Source organism: Leptosomus discolor, chromosome 2 (assembly GCF_034619465.1).
Source record: "Leptosomus discolor isolate bLepDis1 chromosome 2, bLepDis1.hap2, whole genome shotgun sequence".
In the NCBI taxonomy this organism is placed as follows: domain Eukaryota; kingdom Metazoa; phylum Chordata; class Aves; order Leptosomiformes; family Leptosomidae; genus Leptosomus; species Leptosomus discolor.
In genome coordinates, this window is record NC_141392.1 from 125,021,111 (window position 1) to 125,043,148 (window position 22,038).

A 22,038-nucleotide genomic window follows, 5' to 3' on the forward strand; every position below is an offset into this window, starting at 1 on the left:
ATTTTATTCAACTCACTGTAGGTGAAGTGAGCCAGCTCAGAATCCCAGGGTTTATACCTGGGGGGACAGAGGAGTGAAGAAGCCACAGACGATATGACAGGATGCTAATCCAGGCCTCTTAATGAATTCAGAGCCAGCACAAATCAAAGAAGAACTCTGCTTAAAATAAAAAAAAAACCCACCCAGCTACAGGTGTAGATTGTGAACTGGCATTATCCCCTCTTGTTTAAAAACTGACACGGCAATTCCAATGACAAACTATGTTATAAATAGCACTTAATTATAATATCTTAGGTCTGGCATCTGCATTTGCACCATTTGAAAGACAGAAGCCGAGGACCGCTTGCTGCAAAATTGGAGACTTAAACAAGACAAAATGAAACACAGAGTGAAGTTCAACCAAACCCGTAATCTGCTGTTCTTCACACCCTCCACTTGACTATTGTCCTTCAGCCACCTCGTGCTGGAGGAGAAAGCAAATGTCCCTGGCTCTGGATGCCCTGGCAGTTGCCAGCCATGGGATCAACCTACCCTTGGGGCACCCTATCTGGACACATCCCAGCCCACCAACCAAGGGCAAATGGCTGTCGTGCACCTAAATCTGGCCACTTTGGGGGTTTTTTCTTGCTCCTCTCCCCACCGGGTCCGCAGGTCCGCTGGCTCCAGCAGCTACCATAGAAACCAAAGTGCTGCTCTGCAGCACACGGAGCAGATGTCACACGCAAGACGAATGCGATGTGGCGAAGCGGGGGGGGGTGTGTGTGTGTGGATTCAAGAGGAGGAGGAGGAGGGAAAGCAGCATCACACGTTCAGAATTAAATGTTCCCACCAGAGGGAGTGAGTCATTTTTGAAGTGCAAAGCTGCAATATTTTTTCCCTACGCTCTCAATGCGCATCCGCAAACACGGACGTACAAATAAATGTGCTTTCATCTCCTCTGCACAGGTGCTCGAGTCACCCGCGCTCCACTCCCTAACGAAAGCTGTGATTTTTCTCGTGACGTTAAATTAATGCCTGACCCCAAACAACTTTCTGAGCCAGAACTGTGCTGCCATTTCAAAAATGCCCTGTAAAGCGTTTCCCTTCCTCTCCTTCCAGGATAGTACAGAAATGTGACATTGTATAAAGTCAGTATATATCAGACAGGCATTTTACAGCAAAAAGTCACTCAGTTTTTAAGACTAACAAGCCATAATTCAGCCATGCGTTGCATTTTAACTCAAAGTGAAAAATAGTAACCACCAGTCTGGAGCAGTGTTTGATCTTACCGTTCAAAATTAACATCTTTGCCTCAAGTTTTATTTTGTTGGGGTTTTTTTTTGATTCACAAAAGGCCATTCTTAATATTATGATCTTTTCCCAACACAAGCATTATTCTGCCTTTTTCCTTCCCTTGGCATGTCTTGTATGTCTCTAACTCACTACGCCCAATGCACCTTACTGATACAGTTGTTGAAACATTATCTGGCAATGAAATGGGGAGGGGGAAGTCACGTTCCTTCAGTTTGCAAAATGAGAATCAGATCCCATTGATTTCTGTGGTCTCTGTCCAGCGTCAAGCATTGCGCATGACAACGGTGAAGAGCTCGCTCTGAAAGGTAGAGCGCTCATCATCTCTGTGGGTACCGATGCTGCTGAAGATGCTCAGCAAGTTCAAGACATGAAACCAAGAACCTCACGGGCCTTCAACACCTCTGCACCTGCAAGTGGACCTGCACACACATAATGCTCATCCCCGGTGGGTGCCAATGAGAATTTCTACTCCCAGACGGAAGGATAATTTACAAATAAATGGGATGAAACATTTGCCAAGCCCTCCTTCAGCTGGACTGTTTGGTGAATTCACAATAACGCACAGCAACGGCCACAGAAAATGATGCCTGAAAAATGCTGTCTACTTCTCTAGGCTGTATCTGTTCAAATGATGGGGCATCATATATGACTGTCCCTCCTAAAACGCACTTGGTAAATAACGTTCATACAGGCAATGCGCATCTTCCTCTTTCCCGTAGCAAAATATAAACCCCACAGAACCCCCCTGTTGTCATCCTTTACAAACCCCAGCAGGATAATTCTGCTTTATCGGATATATAAAGCAGTGCTCTGTGGTTTACGCAGATGTGGTCGAACAACCTTAGGACACTCAAATGACAAGAAACCTGATGGTTTGTGTTGCACACAAAGAGAAAACAAGCTCCGGCGGTTCCTGCCATTGCAGGCGGGCTGCGAGGCCACTAGAGGGCAATGAAACAAATCAGGTTTTCCTCCAGCCCTGTGAAATCCCCTAATGTGGCACTGAAGGTTTTTCCTATAATAATATATCATGGGATAATAGGGAAATTTATTTCCTGTGATTGTCGGCACATAAAATAGCAACCACGTATATATAATGTCAAGAAGAACCGGGTGAAAAATAATCATCCAAGATATAATTAGCTGATTGAGATAAAAATAAAAACCATTACAGAAACTGAGGGAAATGACATTAAAAGTGCACATTTGTGTGTGCATGTGGAGGAGGAGGAGGGATGCTACAAGCCCTCACTGTGATTTTCTAACTCCTTTTTTTCAGAGTTTTTCTTTGGGTGTTTTAAGCTCCATGAACCTATAACTTTTGGGCTGGAAGTTGTTACCCAATTGTATTTGCTGGAGGCAATTAATTTTGCAAATTTTCTAGGATAACTGTCCAGCCATTTCAGAGAAATACAACTGGGGAAAATACTGTATCTTCCAGATTAAAAAAAAAATAAAATATCTAGGACCCTTTCTTTAAGGAATGCAAAAACTGAGCCTCGAAGTTTGCGGTTGGGAGTCCTTCAGCATGAAGAACTAGTTAATACACCCCAAATTGTCTAATTTGTCAACTTTTTAGAAAAACGCAGTTTTCACACAATCAGTGGATGGTTAATGTGGAACAATCTAAAAGAGGGAATGAGCACCAGTTCCCTGCAGCACTTCAAAAGGGACAAGTGAGACAACGCACGCAACACCATGCCTATTTGTTCTTGGTTAAAAATAAAAACAAACAAAAATAATGAAATGCCATTCAAATGTTAAGGAATATAATCAGTCCCAACCAACATGTTTTTGTAGAAAACCAGTCAAATATAAACACAACGCCTTTCCTTGATGAGATTACAAGTTCAGCTGATGAAGGAAACTTTGTAGCTACAATGCAGTTAACACTTCATGTTTGATTTAGTACCATACAACTATTTCAATAAAAAAAAAAAAAAGAAGTGCTACACGGTATCAATACAGCAAATGATAACTGGATTAAGATGGACTTTCCCCATGATTGATATGAAGCACAGTGATCAAGCCTTACAAATGATTATGAAATTAGTGCCGGTAAAATTGGAAGATCACACGAAGGTCAGAGTTACAGCAAATGCTGATAATGCCGGGGCACTCACACGGCACAGTTGAGATCTTTATAATAACATGGTTGAATCCCGAATCCTACATCTAGGAAGGTGAAATCCAGAAACTTTACATCTAGGAACAAAGCACAAAGTCACATCTGCAGAAAAGTATATAAACAGCAGCATACCCAGGGAGGTAGTTTGACCTTTATTGATGTCATTAAGTTCATTCTGCGATATCATATCCAGTTCTGGTATCCTCTTTTTCACAGAAAAAAGAAAGCTTATGATAAAAAAAAAAAAAAAAAACAGCCCAAAAACTTCAAGAAAGTTCAAAATTAAATTTAAAAAAATCTTTTTGGTGAGGGTCACTGCTACGAGAACACTGATGCATAAAGCTGCAATTTTGACAGATTTCCTGATAAAAAATCATTAGTTGAATAATACTGACTATTCTCCTGAAGAGATGGTGCATCCATAACTTCCACTGACAGTCATCTGCTGTTACAAATAGATACCTTCACCCAGTTTAAGCTTCTGGCTGTGGGTCTTCATTATGCCTTTTCCTACTAGCTTACAAAGTGCCTTTATGTGTAAAAGAGTTTTCGTTCTATGAACACCTTAAATACAGTTCCTTTAAAAACTGAAAAAGATGCGGTTTAACTGAGCCACCTAAAAATAACCAAAGTAAAGGAGAAAGGAGCAGCCAGAATGGAAATACATTAACCTCAATAAGCCATAGGAAGCTGGCTGCTTGGGGAAAGGTCAGGACCAAAACCACAGAGCAAAAAAGCCCTGGGGGCTGGGAGCACTGTGCCACTGCAGATGGTTTCTCAGTCTCTGATGACACTTTCTGCAGTGGCCCTTGCACCTTCATGGTCCTGCACGAGGAGGTATCTTAGGATGCTTTAGGCAGCAGCAAGAGGGAATATATTTTGTCCACCTTGATACGTCGGGTAGTTAGATTTACTTTTGCACCCTGTGACTAAATGGCATGTAATAAAGGTCAGCCAGAAAAAATACAAGCTTATCTTTGTCCGCAAGGATAAAGAGAAGGTTTTTCAGAAACACAGGCCTGAAGAAGAAAGTGGAAAATCTGTAGACTGGGGAAAATGGGGAACTAGGAAGAAGGGGATGCGGGGTAAGGTCAAATGATAGAAGATCCTGGAAAGCAAAAGAGCCAGGAAAAAATGTGGGGAGGAAACAAACAACAAATAAAGGCTGAAATAAACCTGGGAGTGGGAAAATGAAGAGAGAAAGGCAGAAGAACTGATTTTTCTATATCAGCTCAATGGAGAGCTGTAATGTGGGCTTTGCTTGATCTTGCTTGTCAGCACTGCATGGTGTGAATGCAGACATCCATCTAGTTGGTACTTCACCAGTTCGGCTCACAAGCCCTGCAGCACTAGATGACAAAATTACTAGCTACAGAGCCACTGAATAAAATCAGTCAAAGTCATAGGAGTAGAGATTCCTGAACTGAATTTTTTTAAAAAATAGGATTAAACTCAGCCAAATTCCATCCCTCCATGTCTTCAGACACACCTAAATATTCAGGGATAGCAGCATCTCTCCAGCAGGTTTCCTCCTTTGTGTTTCACAGCATGTCTGAACAAAGTATCTTTTATTATTCCTATCTGCCTGGGTACAAATGATTCACATACGGGCCTAAGCCCACTGATATTGAGAAAACTGTTGAGAAAATACTCATGTTAGTATCTGTTGTAGCTCCATGCTTTCTTGGGAATGACAGATATGCATTAACACAAAGAGAAGTGTCCTGCCTTTTCCTAGCTGGGCTGGCTTTAATGCCTGCAACCTTACAAAGCTCTAGCACAAGACTGAGAATACAGTTGATGGTATTGCCCAACAATGAAAAAGCCCATTCTGACCTCTTTCTGCAAGCTAGCTCTTACTAAAATCAGTAGACATCCTGGATCTAAAAGAAAAATAGATTAACCTACAAGCGATCTGTGGAAGTCAATAAAGGAGAAAAAGATCCTGATGCAACAAGATCTCAAGAACAAAACAGACATGACGATGTTGCTCGCCAAAGCACGCTCTTCTTTTTCATTCCAGGAAGTATTGACTTGTTTCCCTAAAAGCTGAGAGCTGTATTTGACTGGGTGGCATACTTGAAACAGAAAATAATACTCAGAATTCTCTGACAATTCATTGGGGAACAAAAACGCTGAAATTATAGAAATTCCTGGTCCAGACTTTTATCTCAATTGTATTACTGGAAATCCAAAATAATGCCATTGATTTTAATGTCCTTCCTCTGGATTTGCAACTGTACGTCTGATCTGCATCGGGTTCTGCAGGAAAATCTTGACATTTATTTAAGCAAACATTAACAACAGTTAGAAAGCAACTTCATCAGGGTATGACAATTGTTGATACATGCTGTAGTATATCTGGTTATCCAATTGTTTGAACCTGAGTGCAGAAGTGGACAATCCTATGTCCATATTTAGATACCCAAGCAGCATATTTTATAAATGCTGAGTATCTGTCATTTCCATGTGTGAGCTTTGTGGAGCCCAGAACTTTTTGAAGTGACATCATGTTCTTATATCTGACTTGAAAAGCCCTGTTTCAGAAAAAAATTTGGCTTTATGAGTTGGATAAACAGTGGAAAAGTGTTCCATGAGTACTTACTTCAATTCTGGCTCAGTCACACTTTTGTCAGTGAGAAAACCTGAGGTTTGAATAGTGTTCTTTGGATCCCACAGCTTTGCACTAAGGATAAGAAAACTGTTTTGACAGCAGAAGTAATGCTCCCAGACTTCACCATGCGAACCCCACTCCCCCTCTCCAATCAATGCAGAGAGTCCCACTGGACATGGATGGATTCAAATCTGCCAGAGCAGAATTAAGACGCAACATTCTCAACACATCTCGAGATGATTTCTCGGTTTTTGTTTCCTGGGAGTTTTTGCTTAATTTAGTTTTAAGGGCTACATTTAACCCAAAGACAACAAGATCTGACACAGAACAGCAACAGCTAATCATAACCATCTTTCTTTTGCCTTGATCTCCTTCCAGACTATTTTATCCTATTCTCCCCATAACTGATCTCTTAGCTAAACTAAGCTCCTTGAGAGCTTCCTTAAGAGAAGGAACTATATCCTGTTCCCTGTAAATCACTGTGTACACTTAAACCATCATTATTAATATCATCATCAAATTTATGCTCCTGACATTTAATATGCCTGTCAAACTTTTAGAGTGCTATAACAGATGCATAATCAAGATCAAGAAATTCAAAAACCTGAACTAGAAGCCCTTCAGAATAATGCTAGATGCCATTGAACCATGTGGGAGCACATCTACAGCTGATGTAAATGTATTTAACTTCGATGTGTTGGCATCACTACAGACTCCACTATGTTGCCTTACCGCTGGTATGACCTAGGACCCATAGGAGATCTTTGCCTGGCTGGAGCGGCAGCTGGAGGCTAAGGTCAGATAGGGTAGGACACCTCAAGTGACACTGGACTCCTGTAGGCAAGTCAACTTAGCCCTTTAAATCTTCATCTTCTGGATCAACATGGAGATCTGCCCTGAAGATTGAGAATTCATCTGCCTAAGTATATGAAAACTTGATGTCTAGACAAATTTAGGATGTTAGGATTACTGGCAAGCTGAACAGAGCAAGTAATAAAAAGCAGGAAATGTTTTATTTATAACCCATTCTTGGAGTCAAATCTATTTGATATTTACATTAGTTCATTGTAGGGCAATTTCTAATATTAGTTTAAATGTCCAACATAAGCGTTAGCTTGAAGCACTGGCTTCACATTCACAGTACAATAAAGCAAATGGCTTCTTTGCTGAACTCCATGACCTCCCAGATGAAAAAATGATTGTAAAACAGAAAGTATGGTTTCATAATGTTGTTCATAGTTCTAACTTCAAATGCATGATTATCTATATTTGCAGCAGTCAAAGGGCTAAGTGAAACGCCGGGCCTCTGATCAAATGAACAGCATATATGCAGAATCAAAAGCTTAAAAAAATATCTTGCCTTCTTCAGCATTGATAAAAGCAAGCAAGGTGTGCTGTTGCCTCATCCAGGGGAAGAGAAATAGGATGCAATTGGTAGCATGCTCCACTCAGCATAGGATGGTGGCACTTCTCTGCCTCAGTGAATTTTGAGAGGTGTCCTTAGTCCTCCTGTGCTCTCCAGGGACTCTCATTTATGTTTTCATACAGACATACACATCCTGTACATTTCATTGTCTCAACATAAAGTCATCTTGGTAGCGATATTAAGATGTTTTTCCTCCCACATGAGATGAGATTCTACAGCACAGAAATGTAGGAAAGTTTATTAAGAAAGAAAAATCAGATGAACAATAACTATCTATAATATTGAGTGAACCCTGATGTTGTACGTTATGGCTGCAAAGAAAACCATAGGGTGCTGAGCATGACCATCATAACAGAATTCCCTGTGAAGAAGGTAGGAAAAAATAGACACAGCAGAGAACCATAAAACTTTATTAATGTATCCTATAGATGCATTTCAGCATAAATTCAACAAAGAAAGCACAAACGGGTTGCTAATCAGTGTTGACAATAGGACAGGGCATCTCACAGACTTATTTATTCTAAGAAACCCAAAGAAGTCAACTACAGTATCCTAAGTTGATGCTATTAAAGCTTTTATCTCGTTGCCACTGTCATCAAGAAATGCAGTCAAAAGTGTCCATTAGTTTTGAGCTATCTTTCTGCTGCAAGGTGACCAAATTTGTTGCAGTGACAACAAAGTCAAATTTTCTGCAGTTTAAGGTACTCTGAAAAGAGTTAGCAACTGTTCACACAAAAACTCCTCATCCATAGCTGACTGCAGCTTTCTCAGAGAGGGATGAACATAAAAAGGGTATCTCTGTAGCACAGATGAGTGATTACAAAATAAATAATAGCTTAGCTTATCAGATCAGGTTTGCTTATTTTCATAAGAACTACCACCATCAATCAGGAATCAAGTAGCTACTATTCACATCAGAGTGAAGCAAAGATAATTCAATACGTAAAGCTCTGAAATACACATAATTTGAAGAGGAGCAAGCAGGTGTTATTTTTTTTATCGCCTCTATTGTATCGCTTTAATAACAACAACCTACTTTTTGAAAGAGCTATTTAACTTTTCCCAACGAAAAAACCACGTGAAAAACTGTCTCCCAGCCAAAACGTGCATTAAACTCACACAGCACGTTACATAAAACCACAGCTGAACGTCATAAATTCACTCCACAAGGCATTCCTGCACGCAATTAAAAACTCAGAACCGTCGATCCTGTAGGTCTGTAAACAGTCTTTCCTCCAGCCTTGACAAACACAATCCTGACCACCTCCCTGCAGATTGCTGCTCCAAAGCCCACCGCGCTGGCCAGGAAACTCCAGCTTTTAAATTTCTCCTCTTTTCCACGATACCAAATACAAAGCTCTTGTTTTTGCAGCTGAGGGTTTTGCTGGTTTGATCCCACAGCAAGCTCGTGGAAGCGCCACAATAGCTCTTGGGCTGCTGAGCTGCAGAAACTGCTGCCTCCTCTGTTGGCCAGTACTAATTCACTGATTCCCTTATTCTGCAGAATGCATCCATCCATCCATCCATCCATCACAAACTGCTTTGTACCTGGTGAGGTCCACATGTGAATCAGGTAGCTGAACTTCCATTACAGCCATGGAGATCAGGGCATGTCTATCTAAATATAGGCATTTAGTGCTATTTGAGGTGCCCAGGGTATTTCAGCTATCTACACAGGACTGGCAGATAGGATACAGCCCATAAGGGATATTTGTGTGTTGTAGGGTGGCAGGTGGAGGTTGGCTGTGATATGCTAGAGGTTCCCCAAATGAATCAGGCCCTGGGAACGTGCCCCATGGCTGAACACACACTCCATTGTGGCTAAAGGTAAACTCCCAGGTTAGAAGTTAGTTGAGTGCTTCCAGTGGAGCCAAAGCACTGCTCATACAAGCACTTCTGTTTCACAAGGAAATGAGGGAGCTTCAACCACTGGCCAGAAGCTGGTTTTCAGCTCTCGGCTAAGACGTGGTATCTGACTATCCCACCACAGAGAAGCTTCATGCAAACTACCAAAGCCAATCTCAGTGCTAATTCAGTGTGTTCCCAGACTTCCTGTGAGAAAGTTCAGGATCAGGAGTGCTATCACGTAACTGCAGCCACACTGAAAGTTGGCCATTGCAAATGAGCGAGAGCACTGTAAATCCACAACTGCGTAAAACAACATTCATACCCGTTCTTCCCGTGGTCATCCACGATTTATCATGCAACTGTGCAGGGCTTTAAAAGTTACAAAAAGTAACAAAACAAAACAAAAAACCCACCCCACCTTTTAAATAATAAAAAAAAAATCAATATAAAACCCATCCAGAAGAAAAAACCAGAAGCACAGAGAAAAACGAATAGTGCTTCAGGTTCAGATGCTCCAGTACCTACAGTTGTGAACCAAAACCGTACATTTGAAGTCATTGGTTGAAGGATTCCCTTCTCGGCTGCAGGCAAGCACATATGCAATAAAGCATATGAGTAAAACTAACCCATCGTACAAACATATTCACTCTTGTCGAGTTACACCAATAGGGAATTTAGTCCAGCATATTAATCCTTTCGTTGTTTGATTCAAAAAGAAATTTTAGGTGTCAGTCAAATTCATGTTCTTTAGGCCAATTTTGTTAAATTAACATAAAATGTTTGATAAAATGCAAAGAAAAATTACTATTTTACCAGTTCAAAGATAGTTCAGTCATTTAAGTGAGCATCTTCTTCAGACCTTCACAGAAACGCATTTGCTGTGACTGTAGTGCAATCCAGCCTCTCTTCTGAGCAGCATATACTGTTCCCTTCAAGATCTCCAGAAAGTCTACCCACCTACAGTTTTATAGGTCCTGACATTTCCACAAAGAGACTGTTCTCCAGACTAACAGATTGGGCAAGGCGTTGGTTTCAATTGCCCGGATTTTTTATATTTATACTAAATTTTAATTTTTAATTTTAATCTCTTCACCTCTACCTACAATATTTTTTTTAACTTCTTGAACATAATTGCAGGCCTCAAAGCAAACAATTAGCATTGCTTCCTTCTCTTTTTTTTCTCCTTGTAATTCTGGCTTTGTGCAGTTACTGTTTTATTTGATTTGTTTTCTCAATCTGTTGACCAGCTGGTTTAGTTTTCAGAGACGATTTCTATCAGCATCACAATCTACCTCTGCTGAGAAACTTTCCAAGATTACAGCCTTACAGCCCAAGTCATTAAAAAAAAGTATCACACTACTTCTAGCAAAGCTCCATCCATTTCTAAGCCAAAAAAAAAATAATAAAGTTGCTTCTGTGTTTCATCTACATTTCCTATATTCAGTAAAAACCCACTCCATTCCAGCTCTCTGGACTTTAGTGAAGGCCACGTTTTTAATGTCTTCATAAAATCCCAACATTACTATAATCCTGTCTTTTTGAGCCCTTATTACTCTCTCCAGATTGACAGCAAATGACAGTAACCCTCCCTACCAACCTCTCTTGGCTATAACAAAACAGGAGCTTATTACTTGCTCGCATCACCCAACACCTCTGTTAAGAGCTCAAGACTCAATTCATTTATAACTATTTGTGGAGAGGCCCTTTAGTTGCTTTGTGGAAGGATCTTCTCCTGCCAAATATTTGCTTTTGTAAAAAAGTAATAGACTGCGTTTTGCTCCCTGTGCACAATGGTGTCCGTTGTCAGCGCTGTCCGACAGGAGGATGCAGAGATGTCGGCATTTTGGGGATGCTACTTCAACATAAGCCAAACCTTGGGAGGAGGGACTCAGTATATTCTTGGAGCCTGAAAAACCAGTGTTAGTGCTTGACAAAACAAATGCAGGCCTCTGATTCAGAAAAAAATAAATACAAACTTCTTCCCACCCTGATTTCACTATTTGGATTATCGCCTAGATAATCCATTTGAAAACCAAATCCAGCCTAGCAGCTGTCTTGAAAATTGAGTAACCTTGGGTTCAACTGTATTAAAAAACTTCAGCTTCAGGCAAAACTGATGGAACAGCTCATTCGCAGTACTTTCACCAAGCCCTGGCCCTCATTTTGTGTTTTTTTCTGATTACACTTACATTGTGTTACAATTTACCAGCAGCACTGTTGCGTTATAATATATATTACCACGAGCCGACTCTAGGCGTTCAGCTTCATCAACAGCTAAAGACGCATGGCTCAATGCATATTCATTGCCGTATCACCATTTCTCAGCTGTTAAAACAGCTGCATGAATCAGCAAGAAGTTTCACAACCTAAAATAGATGTAACCCTGCAGGAGACTTGGGCTCAATGCGCATTATGATTCTCACTTGTAGGCTGGTAGGAGCCAGGGACGCGGTGCACTTAACTACAGTATTTCTCCACTCAAGCATAGTGCTACCCTAAAGGTGTAAGCTACATTTGGAGCTGAAGTTTGGAGCAGAAGTGGGCTTTTGTTATAAATCTCCTCATCATTGTCACTTATCACGCTTCGGTTCACATCACAGAGTGGTCTTGGGACAGAGGAACCCAATTCCTTTTGATGGAGCTAAACCAGAAACGCACCACTGACTTGCAGCTGCTGGTGGCATGCGGTTCACGGGACCAAACTACAGCTACCGAAGAGCAAACCCTCTTGAAATGGACAGAACATGTTCTGGGTCCTCAGTACAAACTGTTTTCTTCTGCAGATCTGCTCCTCTCAGCCCACACTGCTTGCTAAATGCAGACAGAGCTGAACACGGCCACCTGACTTCTAGAGAAGAGCTAGCACTTCAGGCTAGCCTGTCTTGGAGGCAGGAATTCATGATATAAACCCTGGGGTTGGATGGTTTCTATCCTCAGTGAGCAAAAATATCTCCTTTAAGTTAACAACTCTACCTTCTTTATGAAAAAACCTCATCTAGCAAACATATCATTTTCTGTTTGGAGGCCGTTCTTAGCTCCCCTCCAGGTCCTCAGCTCAAAAAAACATCTAAGAGGGCATGCACAGTTCTTCAGTGAACAAACAAATAAACTGTATTTTGGTTTTATTCATTTGCTGTGCCAAAAAACCTCTAGAGTCACTCACACATACTGAAGCTACTGTACTTCTAATACTTGTTAGTCCTTCCCCCGTTTGGTGTATGTCTACCATGGAAAGATCAAGGGTTACGCCATCCCCACATGCTTTTATCTGTCATTATTAAGTGCATAGATATGCATATGTCACTGACAGAAGAGCTTGGTATTCATTTCAAATTACTGCAATAATAGGGAAAATGGTTGTATTACATTTACACTAAAATAATGTAATGTAAAACACTTAATATGAAAAGGGATTCCTGAACATATTTTTTGCTCAGTATGTTTCCCATACAACCGTTCTACTGCTACTGCAATACCACAATAGATAATATTGTAGATATTGTTGTTAATAATACACAGAAACCACACATCCTCTAGGAATTTCAGTGCATATTTGCTGTGTTTCCTTAGTTGGCGACACAGTCCCTTCCTTCCCCCTCCTTCAGTGCAAAAACAAACTCTACGTGTGACACTTACAGAGTTGTGCCTAATTATATAAATGTACTAATTATACACACTTTTCAAACAGTGATAGACTTCAAACCAGGTATATTTTAAATTGTGCCACTAAGAAAATTTATTTGATGATGGAAATTTCTGTAATATCATATTGCAGTCTCCTACATCGTAATTTTGCTTTCAAGTCAGTATTAATTTAATGACAAATAACAGCAGAGAAGAACAGTGTTGGGAAAGCGAACTGAAAGCTGTAAGATTTACAGTGTGCTGTTGGTCAGCAGATGTTAACAAAAAGGATCAAAAACAATTTGGAAAAGCAATGGATCTAAGGTAAACGATGAGTAGAAAGAAGTACTGCATGACAAATATGGACACCGAACCTTAAGAAACTACTCTGTTAACAAGGATAAACACCTGCAAGACTGACTTATCCCCATGTGTTCAGCTACTCATGAGAAAATATATATGTCATTGAACACTTAATTTACATGCACAGCTATCACACTGCTAGGAACGACTTGCAAATTAGCTACTTGCAGTTCAGAGCATCTCTTTGCATGTAAAATAATGTCACCTGCACGTACAGACCAGCCCTACAAGTGCACCCATAGCTCAGCCCACCAATGTCGTACACACATTTATGAAAACCAAACTGCCACACAAGACTTCAGCACTTGCACCTCCTTTTTTGGATCTTGGTACATGCCTCTGACTGATACACCCTCACTCTTCAAAACACAGTTCTTCGCCTTTAACACTAGATATTCACCAAAACCCCTGGCTCTTCAATGTAACGCTTTAGTGAAGCCATAGTATAAGTGAATGCATGAAAGCTGATACTCTTTAGCACTACTTAATAGTTACCCTGATGTCCTAGGTGAGTAGTTTATTTCCTGTAAGTTATAAGAACGTATAGATCTCTGCTGCAGAATCTGGATCTTGCATTGACAAGACCGCTGGGCAGATCAGACAGTAATTACAATGCAGCAACACTATAGGACACTAATCCCTCTGCCTTGACTTAAATAACACAATAATGTAGCAGGGAAGAGAGAGAATCTACCTTCAGTGAAAAACAGGACTATATATAGAAAGGGCAATAAATGGTCGATCTTCTCTCACACAAATCCTAGTGCCAAAACAAATAGTCTTACGAAGTCACGGGTTGTCACATTTAATCAAAGACATTTATGGAACGGCTTGATAGAAGCATCTTATAAGCAGCAGGTGGGTGATCCGGCTACCAAGCTCAAATATTGATCAGGACTTTCCCACAGTGTTCAAGAACTCCTAGGTCTGCGATTTTGGCTACACCCTTCAGAGTATGGGGTCCAGATACACTTGAAGAGCTTTAAGATCACAGACTTCTGCTCTGGTGCACCCACATAAAAAAATCTCTGGACAAGATTAAAACTATCTCTGCACAAGTAACTATTTTTCTTTCTGCATAGTTATGAAGTGACTCACATACAAAAAAAAAACATTTCACGAAAGCTGGAATTTAAAGCAAATATGATGCAAGTTCAGTATTGGAATGAGGAGCTCCAATATCAACAGAGACAACGCACAGCACAAGAGGTGATTTTGTGCGAATCGGTGATGTCTTTGACCTCCGCTCACAGGTGACACCCTGCCCAATGTTACCTTTTGATATTCTTCCTTGGATCTCAAGGCAGCTTCCATCTGTTCCTGCGAAAACGTGTAGATGGCCGAGCGATACTGCGTGCCAAAGTCATTACCTTGTCGCATTCCTGGGGAGAGAGAAAACACAACACTCCATGAGGATCATCCTCCCTACTCGACTGGGCTGCAGGCATAAATTCAACAGACCTAAATTTAGGACGTTCCATACCCCTGGATTAGCATGGTCTCTTACGTGCATACTCAGTAGGTATTTTTGGGAAATCCAAATCTTTCTTTGGTTAAATAGTCCTGCAGAAATTCCACATTGATACCGCCTTTCAAATGACATGCAAATGAAATGTGAGCATTTTACATTTTGGTACCTCACACAGTAGTCAAATACAGATGTATAACCTTAAATAATCAAGCTGCGGTTACTGTAATCAAGGTATTCTTAAAATATTTATTTTGAACCATGCAAATGGCTACAAAAGAAAGTTGATTTTACCAAGTGCTTAAAAATTTTCTTGTGCTGGATGAATGCATTTTAACGGGAGAAAGGTTCAAAGTACCCTTGGACATAACTAGCTATTCTGCTCTATTCACAAAGCGATGATCTTGCTAAAAGATCAGTATGCATGTATTGCTGAATTAACTCTGAAGTTATCGATTCCTACCATTACCATCACTAGTTACGGACAGAAGGAATGACTTTTATGAAGCGCTTAAATCTGAGCTCCAAAGAGGTCTCTGATAGATAAATATGCTAAGGAGGTTTGGAGAAAATCTGGCTATGCTAGTACTGTTATAGAGTGAGTAACGTTTAGGAACAGCAACCCTTCCACATTTTTTTTTTAATTTTGGAGAAGTAGAAAACAAAGATATATATGTAATACTCTTTGTATCTAATGTTATGAAAACAAAACCCTACTTATACATACTCAGTAACTCCTCAAAATTACACCATAAATCAGCAATTGTGGTACAAGGATTAGCCCCTTTACTGCTGATAGGTATAATCCCTTCAAAAGCCTAATTATGTGAAGTTGCTCATGTACGAATTTCCAAAATATGAGATGGATTCTACCTATGAAACTATGAAATAATGGGCCAAAGCAGGGGGAAGATTACTATCCCCTTAGGTGACTAGCCCTGGCACAGTTTGGCATTATGCAGTCTTAGGCAGCCGTGCTGGCCAAATGCATTGCTGCCTCTCATCGCTATCCATTCCCATCCCCTCCAGCAGCAATACTGCAAGCCAGCTTTGCTGTGGATCATTCCACAAAGTCAAAAGTTAGAGAGGAGCTTTGGCATTAAGAATGAGCTGGAGAAGCAGTTTTGCAACTGCAATTGCAGTTGTGCACTTTCTGTCTTTCATACCTCGTTGCCAAATTCGCGTTCAAGGTTCTAACTTTTTGCTTTGAATAAAATGTGTTAATTTTGAGTTTGGCTGGTGTTGTATGCGAACTTGGGTGAGTGAAAAAGCTGGAGCTTCTGAAGCAGCCTCAGAGAAGCAGACTCTTCCCACATGCCTGCAACCCAAGACAAACTGGAAATCATCAGGATTTGTCCTTTGACTGCCACCAGACTACAGAAGCCCCTTTGAAGATTACCATCGACTCTCAGGACTATGGACATGAAATGGAAAAAAACCTGTACGTCCTGATATCCCCCTAGCAAAGGGCAGAGGGTAGAGAAAAAAACCTGTGATACTGGGGGGAAAAAGATGCTATCAACATAATACTACTCATTAAAACACGATAACTTTCATCTCTCTTGTACTTTCCAAAGATACTGACAAATGGTTTAAAGGTCAATACAATAAACAATTGAAATCTGGCTGAAATATTTATGAACTAGAAGATGCAGAAATGTTCTCAAAAACACATTTGGACAAAAATTCCATTTAGTGACCAACGGTACGCATCAAAGGATGTGATTTTGAAAAATGTTACGGAGTTTTCTGATTATTTGGGTTACTTTTTAACTGCTAAAATGTTCCATTATTACACACAGGAACAACAACGACGTTCTTCATCAATACTTAATAGTGTGGTCTGCAAGGGAGAGAATATTTTGTTTATTTCTTTGCAAGTTATTTCAGGGTGATAGGGAGCTCTTGTAAAGCCAGTGCTACTGAATAGTTAAGCATAAAATGAACACAGGCCAGTAAAGCATTAGTTTTGCCAGGATATGCTAATGCTGATTGATGCTTGAGCTTAAGCATTAGCATTCTACAAATCTATTTATTGCTTAACAAACTACTTAACAACCGACTAGGGAGTAGATTACAAAAATCTCTATAAATGGAGGATCACTATATAGTACGCCAGTTTCTAGCATGCGCTTCAAGAGCACGGGTTTAGTATGAGCTCAGGTGCGCAGTGCTCTGAGTAAGAAGGCAAACAAGATTATTTAATATATGTATGTGCACCGTTACATAGTAATAGGGAAGTGGTCAGCCTAATTAATTTAATGAAGGGAAGGTTAAGAGGAGAACTGATTTACAAACACATACATAGGTAGGACAACCGAAAGTCAAAGTACATAAAATCCAGGTGGGAAATAAGGCAAAATTCAAACCGTGAAGACATTTCTCATGGGTACAATGCACCTAAAGCCACATCCCTTTCCTGAGGGCTTCACATCTAGGATATATATTTTCCCCAAAGACATACCAAAGCTCAAAGAGCTGTATGAGGTCAGTGATGAAATGATGAAGTTAAGGAGGTCAGACTGTGAGATAATAATGGCCTCTCCGAGAACTCAAGTGTTGGCTTGCACTGTTAAACCATCCACGAGCTATGAAGAAGACTGAACAGGTATTGTAAGTATTACCCACAATGTGTAGCTTTAATGTGATCAATCATCTAAGCCAAAATGTCAGTTAATTTTTCTTGTTACTTAAATTAATTTGTACCTAAATCTCCCACAATAAGTAGCTAATACATTATCTAAGCCACAAAGACTATGAGATAATAAAACAAAATAAATTGTGTACAGACATAATCAATTGCCACTCTTGATGCTGTTATTTGTAATGTGCCTCACATGTAGAAACTTACTTCTCAAGGGTCCATCACCGATTTTTTAAAACCCTCTGGCAAGTCTTACTTGTTGAGCTTCACTAACTCAATGAGTAGCAAACAAGGCAAGAAATTCAATTTATTAAACAACTGTGGTAGGATGATTGAGCTTAACAATCTTCTCTTTGTCAGAAAGAAAGTCTACTAAATAAAAAATCATCTCTGCCTGGCTATCTAAAAACTCCATAATGTCATCTGTTGTTAACTTTCCTTGCATTTCTGAAATGTCTGTCTTATTTTGTTTACCATGACACTCTGTCTCTCTCTGTTAACATAACACCACAGTTACACACATTAGGCTTCAGATAAGAAAGAGAAAACACGAATAATTAATTTAATAAAGATGGTAGATGTGTTGGAAGATACTGTGTAGTGCTAAATCAAAAGCCATTCTTGCAAAGGATTATCAACATGGCTGCCATTGATTCTAGCTACTCTATATGCACATTAGACTCTGAAAAAGTTTTCTGCTCAGACAACGAATGAACCTCTGATCGTCTGTGCACCAAAATGGTTCCACTGAAGTCAAGAAATTTGTTTTACGTTTATATTAATACAACTAATTTCACAAATAATCTCCACGGGCTTCAAGTCACTTACCTTGCCTACAAGGTCCCACATAATTAAAGAGGACTTAAACATATTTGTTAAAAACACCCTTCAGAACAGTATCTATTGCAAACTGGAATCAGACATTGTAAAAACATTGAGATTTAGAAGTACTTTGAATGACCACTACTTTTGTTACATTTTCATAGACAAATGAAAAAAGCTCTTAGCATTATGGATTGGACGGATTAAAGCAATATTTATTATCACTGATGGATGCATTTCAGGATCAGATTTCCCACAAAAATTCTCTACAAATAATTTTATCAGAATAAGACATTTGCACTCAAGAAAAAGGAAGGTGCTTTTTTTTTCACCTGTGCCAAACTCCATTTTTGAGAGACACATACGATTTTGCTTTAGTTCCAAATCAAACCAGTGATTCAGGTTTGTCTAAATCTTCACTACTGAAAGAAGGAATAATTCCTACAGAACATCTTCATTGCAGCTGGATCTTCTTGGCAGGGAAATGCTGGTTGCCTACAACTGTTCTTCTGCTAGATGTCTTAAAGTCACTCTGTGCAAAGCCTGCCAATTTAGGGACAGAATTTAGGGTAAAGCCAGGAGATTACTCTTTTCCTCAAGGATATAATATATGGGTAAATCTGTCAGTAGAGCCTGAACCACCTTTTCATCCTAGGCTGAGATGATAACGAGGTTCCTTCATAAAGCTGTTAACAAAATACATTAACACTGAGGAATGAGATCTCTGACAAGAAGAAAGACCTTCACCAACTCTTTCAGAAGCTTTGCACATAATGAAACAATACAGCTGTAATGACCAGCAGATACACTTTGAGTGATCTCAAGACCATTTCTCACCAAGAGGTAGTTTGAGGAAAAGCTCCCAGAGGCCTGAAAGCAGAATGTCATCTTACATGCCCCATCAGACCTGCTCCACTTTGTCACAAAGGTGTATCCAGAGTACTCGTTCCCAGCGTTGATCAGAATTGCTGTAACTAGAGACAACCAGGCAGTTTCAAGGGCTACCCAATGTCCCTGCTGTGATGCAGAGGAAGCCAAAACCTGGGTGATGTACCTGATTTGTATGTGGTGTAAGAAGATCCAAAGCAGAGGCAAATCCTTGAGCTTCACTTCAGGTCCTCCAAGATTCTGACACCAGAACCCTCTTCGCTAGACCAGGATTTGCAAGATCACCCCATTTTATCTGGTTGTACTTTACTAACATTAATGGTGCAGACAGTAACTGGCAAAAAGGTGAATATCTGTCTCCCTGACCAGATGATCAGGAACACCTCCAACAGTAACAGGAACAAATATACCCTGGAGTCAAAAGGCTGGCACTTGCTGTTGATGCCTGAAACAAAGAAAATTGGCTGCTATGCTGAGAACAGCCATAAAATCTCTTATCAAAGAGATGTTTAGATAGAGAGGCTGATTTTAAAACTGATAGAAAAGCACAGAAATTGCACCTCTCTAGGAAGAGTCAAAAATACATGTTTTTGGATACGGCTGCACGGTGCCAAACAGTATAAGCCCAAAGCCTGTGTGAGAACTGGCCAGTCCTTGTAAGCTCTTGTCTCTGGAGAATCAGTGATGATGAGGGCATCTGGAGCTTTGAATGTGTTTAGAGCTTGGGCATGGATCGTATTTAGGAATTTCACTTTGGCTGACCAAAGCACCTCAGTGGTTTTCAGCCTGGACCACTCTGGAGAACATAAAATTTCCTCACTGTGCCAGCAGAGACCAGAACACCAATTAATCAAAAAATGCCCTCAAGAGCTGAGTGCTTGCTCTGACATAAATGAAACAGAAATTTGTTGCCACTGGATGGTAGACGGGAAGGATAGGGAGCTGTGATGGTCTCCCAGATCCTGCAAAAGGAATGATTCCCAGATTGGCATTGCCATGGAGTACCAACACACTGCCACTGGAAAAAAAAAATATTTGCCAAAATGTAGATAGCAGTCAAAGAAATGGCTCTAAAATGTCCCTTTTACCAACACTTTGGTATCTGCTCAGGCACCTGGGTAGGAATGACTTAGTTTTCGTCTTCCTCATATTCTTGGGCATCAAAGTAGTAAATACTAGCACTCCTTTGATCTGAATGACTAGAATATATGAAAGCATCCCTGCTTCTATTCAGTATTCAATGCCTTTTCCTTCATAGTTTCTACGCCTTGTCAAACCTACAGAGTCTTCATGGCTAGGGGAAAGAGTCGCCCCTTTCAAGCAGTTACACTAGTTTTAGCTACAGTTTGAGGTTTTGTTGAGATGCATCTTAGGTAGGTCATTGTCATTCTTGTCTAACTCCAGAGTATCTTCAGGTCAATAAGAAAGAGCAATATCTACAACATTCACAGAAACACGTATTTCCCAGTACTATACTTTTTTTTTTCCCTTTAGAAATTACTAAAAAGAACACTTGTTTCAAAATGGTGATTTTTTTAATATACTGCCTACAGAAGACTACAGCAAATATACTTCATTTATTTTATTGGCTAAATCAAGGATTTCTTTTGAAGACTCAACCCTCTAATGACTTGAAAGCAGTACTTATACAACAATCCTTAGCTTCTTTCCATTTAAAAATAATAAAAAATGTAATGGCATCATTCCTCAACCTTGCTATTCTCAGAGGATCCCAAGCATAATGGAGATAAATGACTAAGGTCTGTTAAACTCTTCTGTGCCACGCAGTGAAATTTTAAAGGGCAGTTCATAGCTCTTATTTTTATCATAATTTTTTCTGTGATTTATAGACTTTTCTGCAGCTGTCACTTATTTTCTTATATGCGCAGAAACCTGATATACTGATTGGTCATTTTCTTTTCCCCAATCAATCCTTGCTAAGTTAAGACTAATAAAACTCCTTCTTCCAGCTCATCATATAATTATTTAGTAAAAATCAATTGCACCATGTCACCCTGGCTTGATGTCATCACTCACTGTAATGATTACATCTATACAGCTTAAAAGTTGCCATGGGAAAGTAAAACTCTTTATAGCATATGATTAAAGGAGGAAAATGTTAATAGAAAAGAAGTTAGTTACCGTGCTGTGGATTGAGAGTTCTTGATGATTTTCAAGGTGCTGAGGTGCACGAAGGATAGATGAAATACAAAAGAGTATCTTCAGAAGGTTACAATACATTAATTAGCTTCTACATATTAAAGAAAAACTTTTATGTTGTCAACAGACCACAAGGTTTACAAAGCTTTCAATACACATGGTTTTCAGTGTCAAGGAGGAAACTATACTTTTGGTCTTCTCCATTTAGTTTGGGATCAAGGCAGCAAATACTAACTTAAATTCTGACTTCACATGTACTTAGGACATCGTGGCTATACCAATATTTTTAATAATTTACTTCAGCAAAAATGTCTGGTTAAAAGTACTTTTTTCTTTCATCTTTAACCTTCATCAAACCACCAGATTACAGTTTTTCTGGTGTAGCTTTGAAACTAAAACAGAATCACAGATTTGGTGAGGTTGGAAGGGATATATGGAGGTCTCTAGTCCAACTACTCTGCCCAAAGTAGTGTCAGCTAAAGCAGGTTGTCCAGGGCCTTGTCTGGTCCAGTTTTGAATACCCCCAAGGACAAAGATCACAAAATACTTACTTCCTTAAGACTGCCACTGCTAGTGTAAATAAGCTTGTTGATGATGGTCAATACAACTCTCACTATGTGAAATAATGATAACAATGACAGTAGAGAGTTTTTCAGACCATGGATTCTCCATTAATGCCATCACATCCCCAGAAACATGGATGGAGACACAGGAGAACACACTCCCTCACTCTTTTGGCAATGACATTTCATGGGAGTGG

The 22,038-nt window shown here is 39.8% G+C and overlaps 1 protein-coding gene across 1 annotated transcript in view; it reads right to left on the minus strand.

Annotated features, from left to right (window-relative positions):
• Nucleotides 1-22,038, minus strand: part of MSRA (methionine sulfoxide reductase A) — a 291,532-nt gene that overhangs the window by 79,822 nt on the left and 189,672 nt on the right. Inside the window, exon 5 of the mRNA XM_086461695.1 lies at nt 14,572-14,678. Coding sequence (XP_086317821.1) covers nt 14,572-14,678 — 107 coding nt within the window. The remainder of the gene's footprint in view (nt 1-14,571; nt 14,679-22,038) is intronic.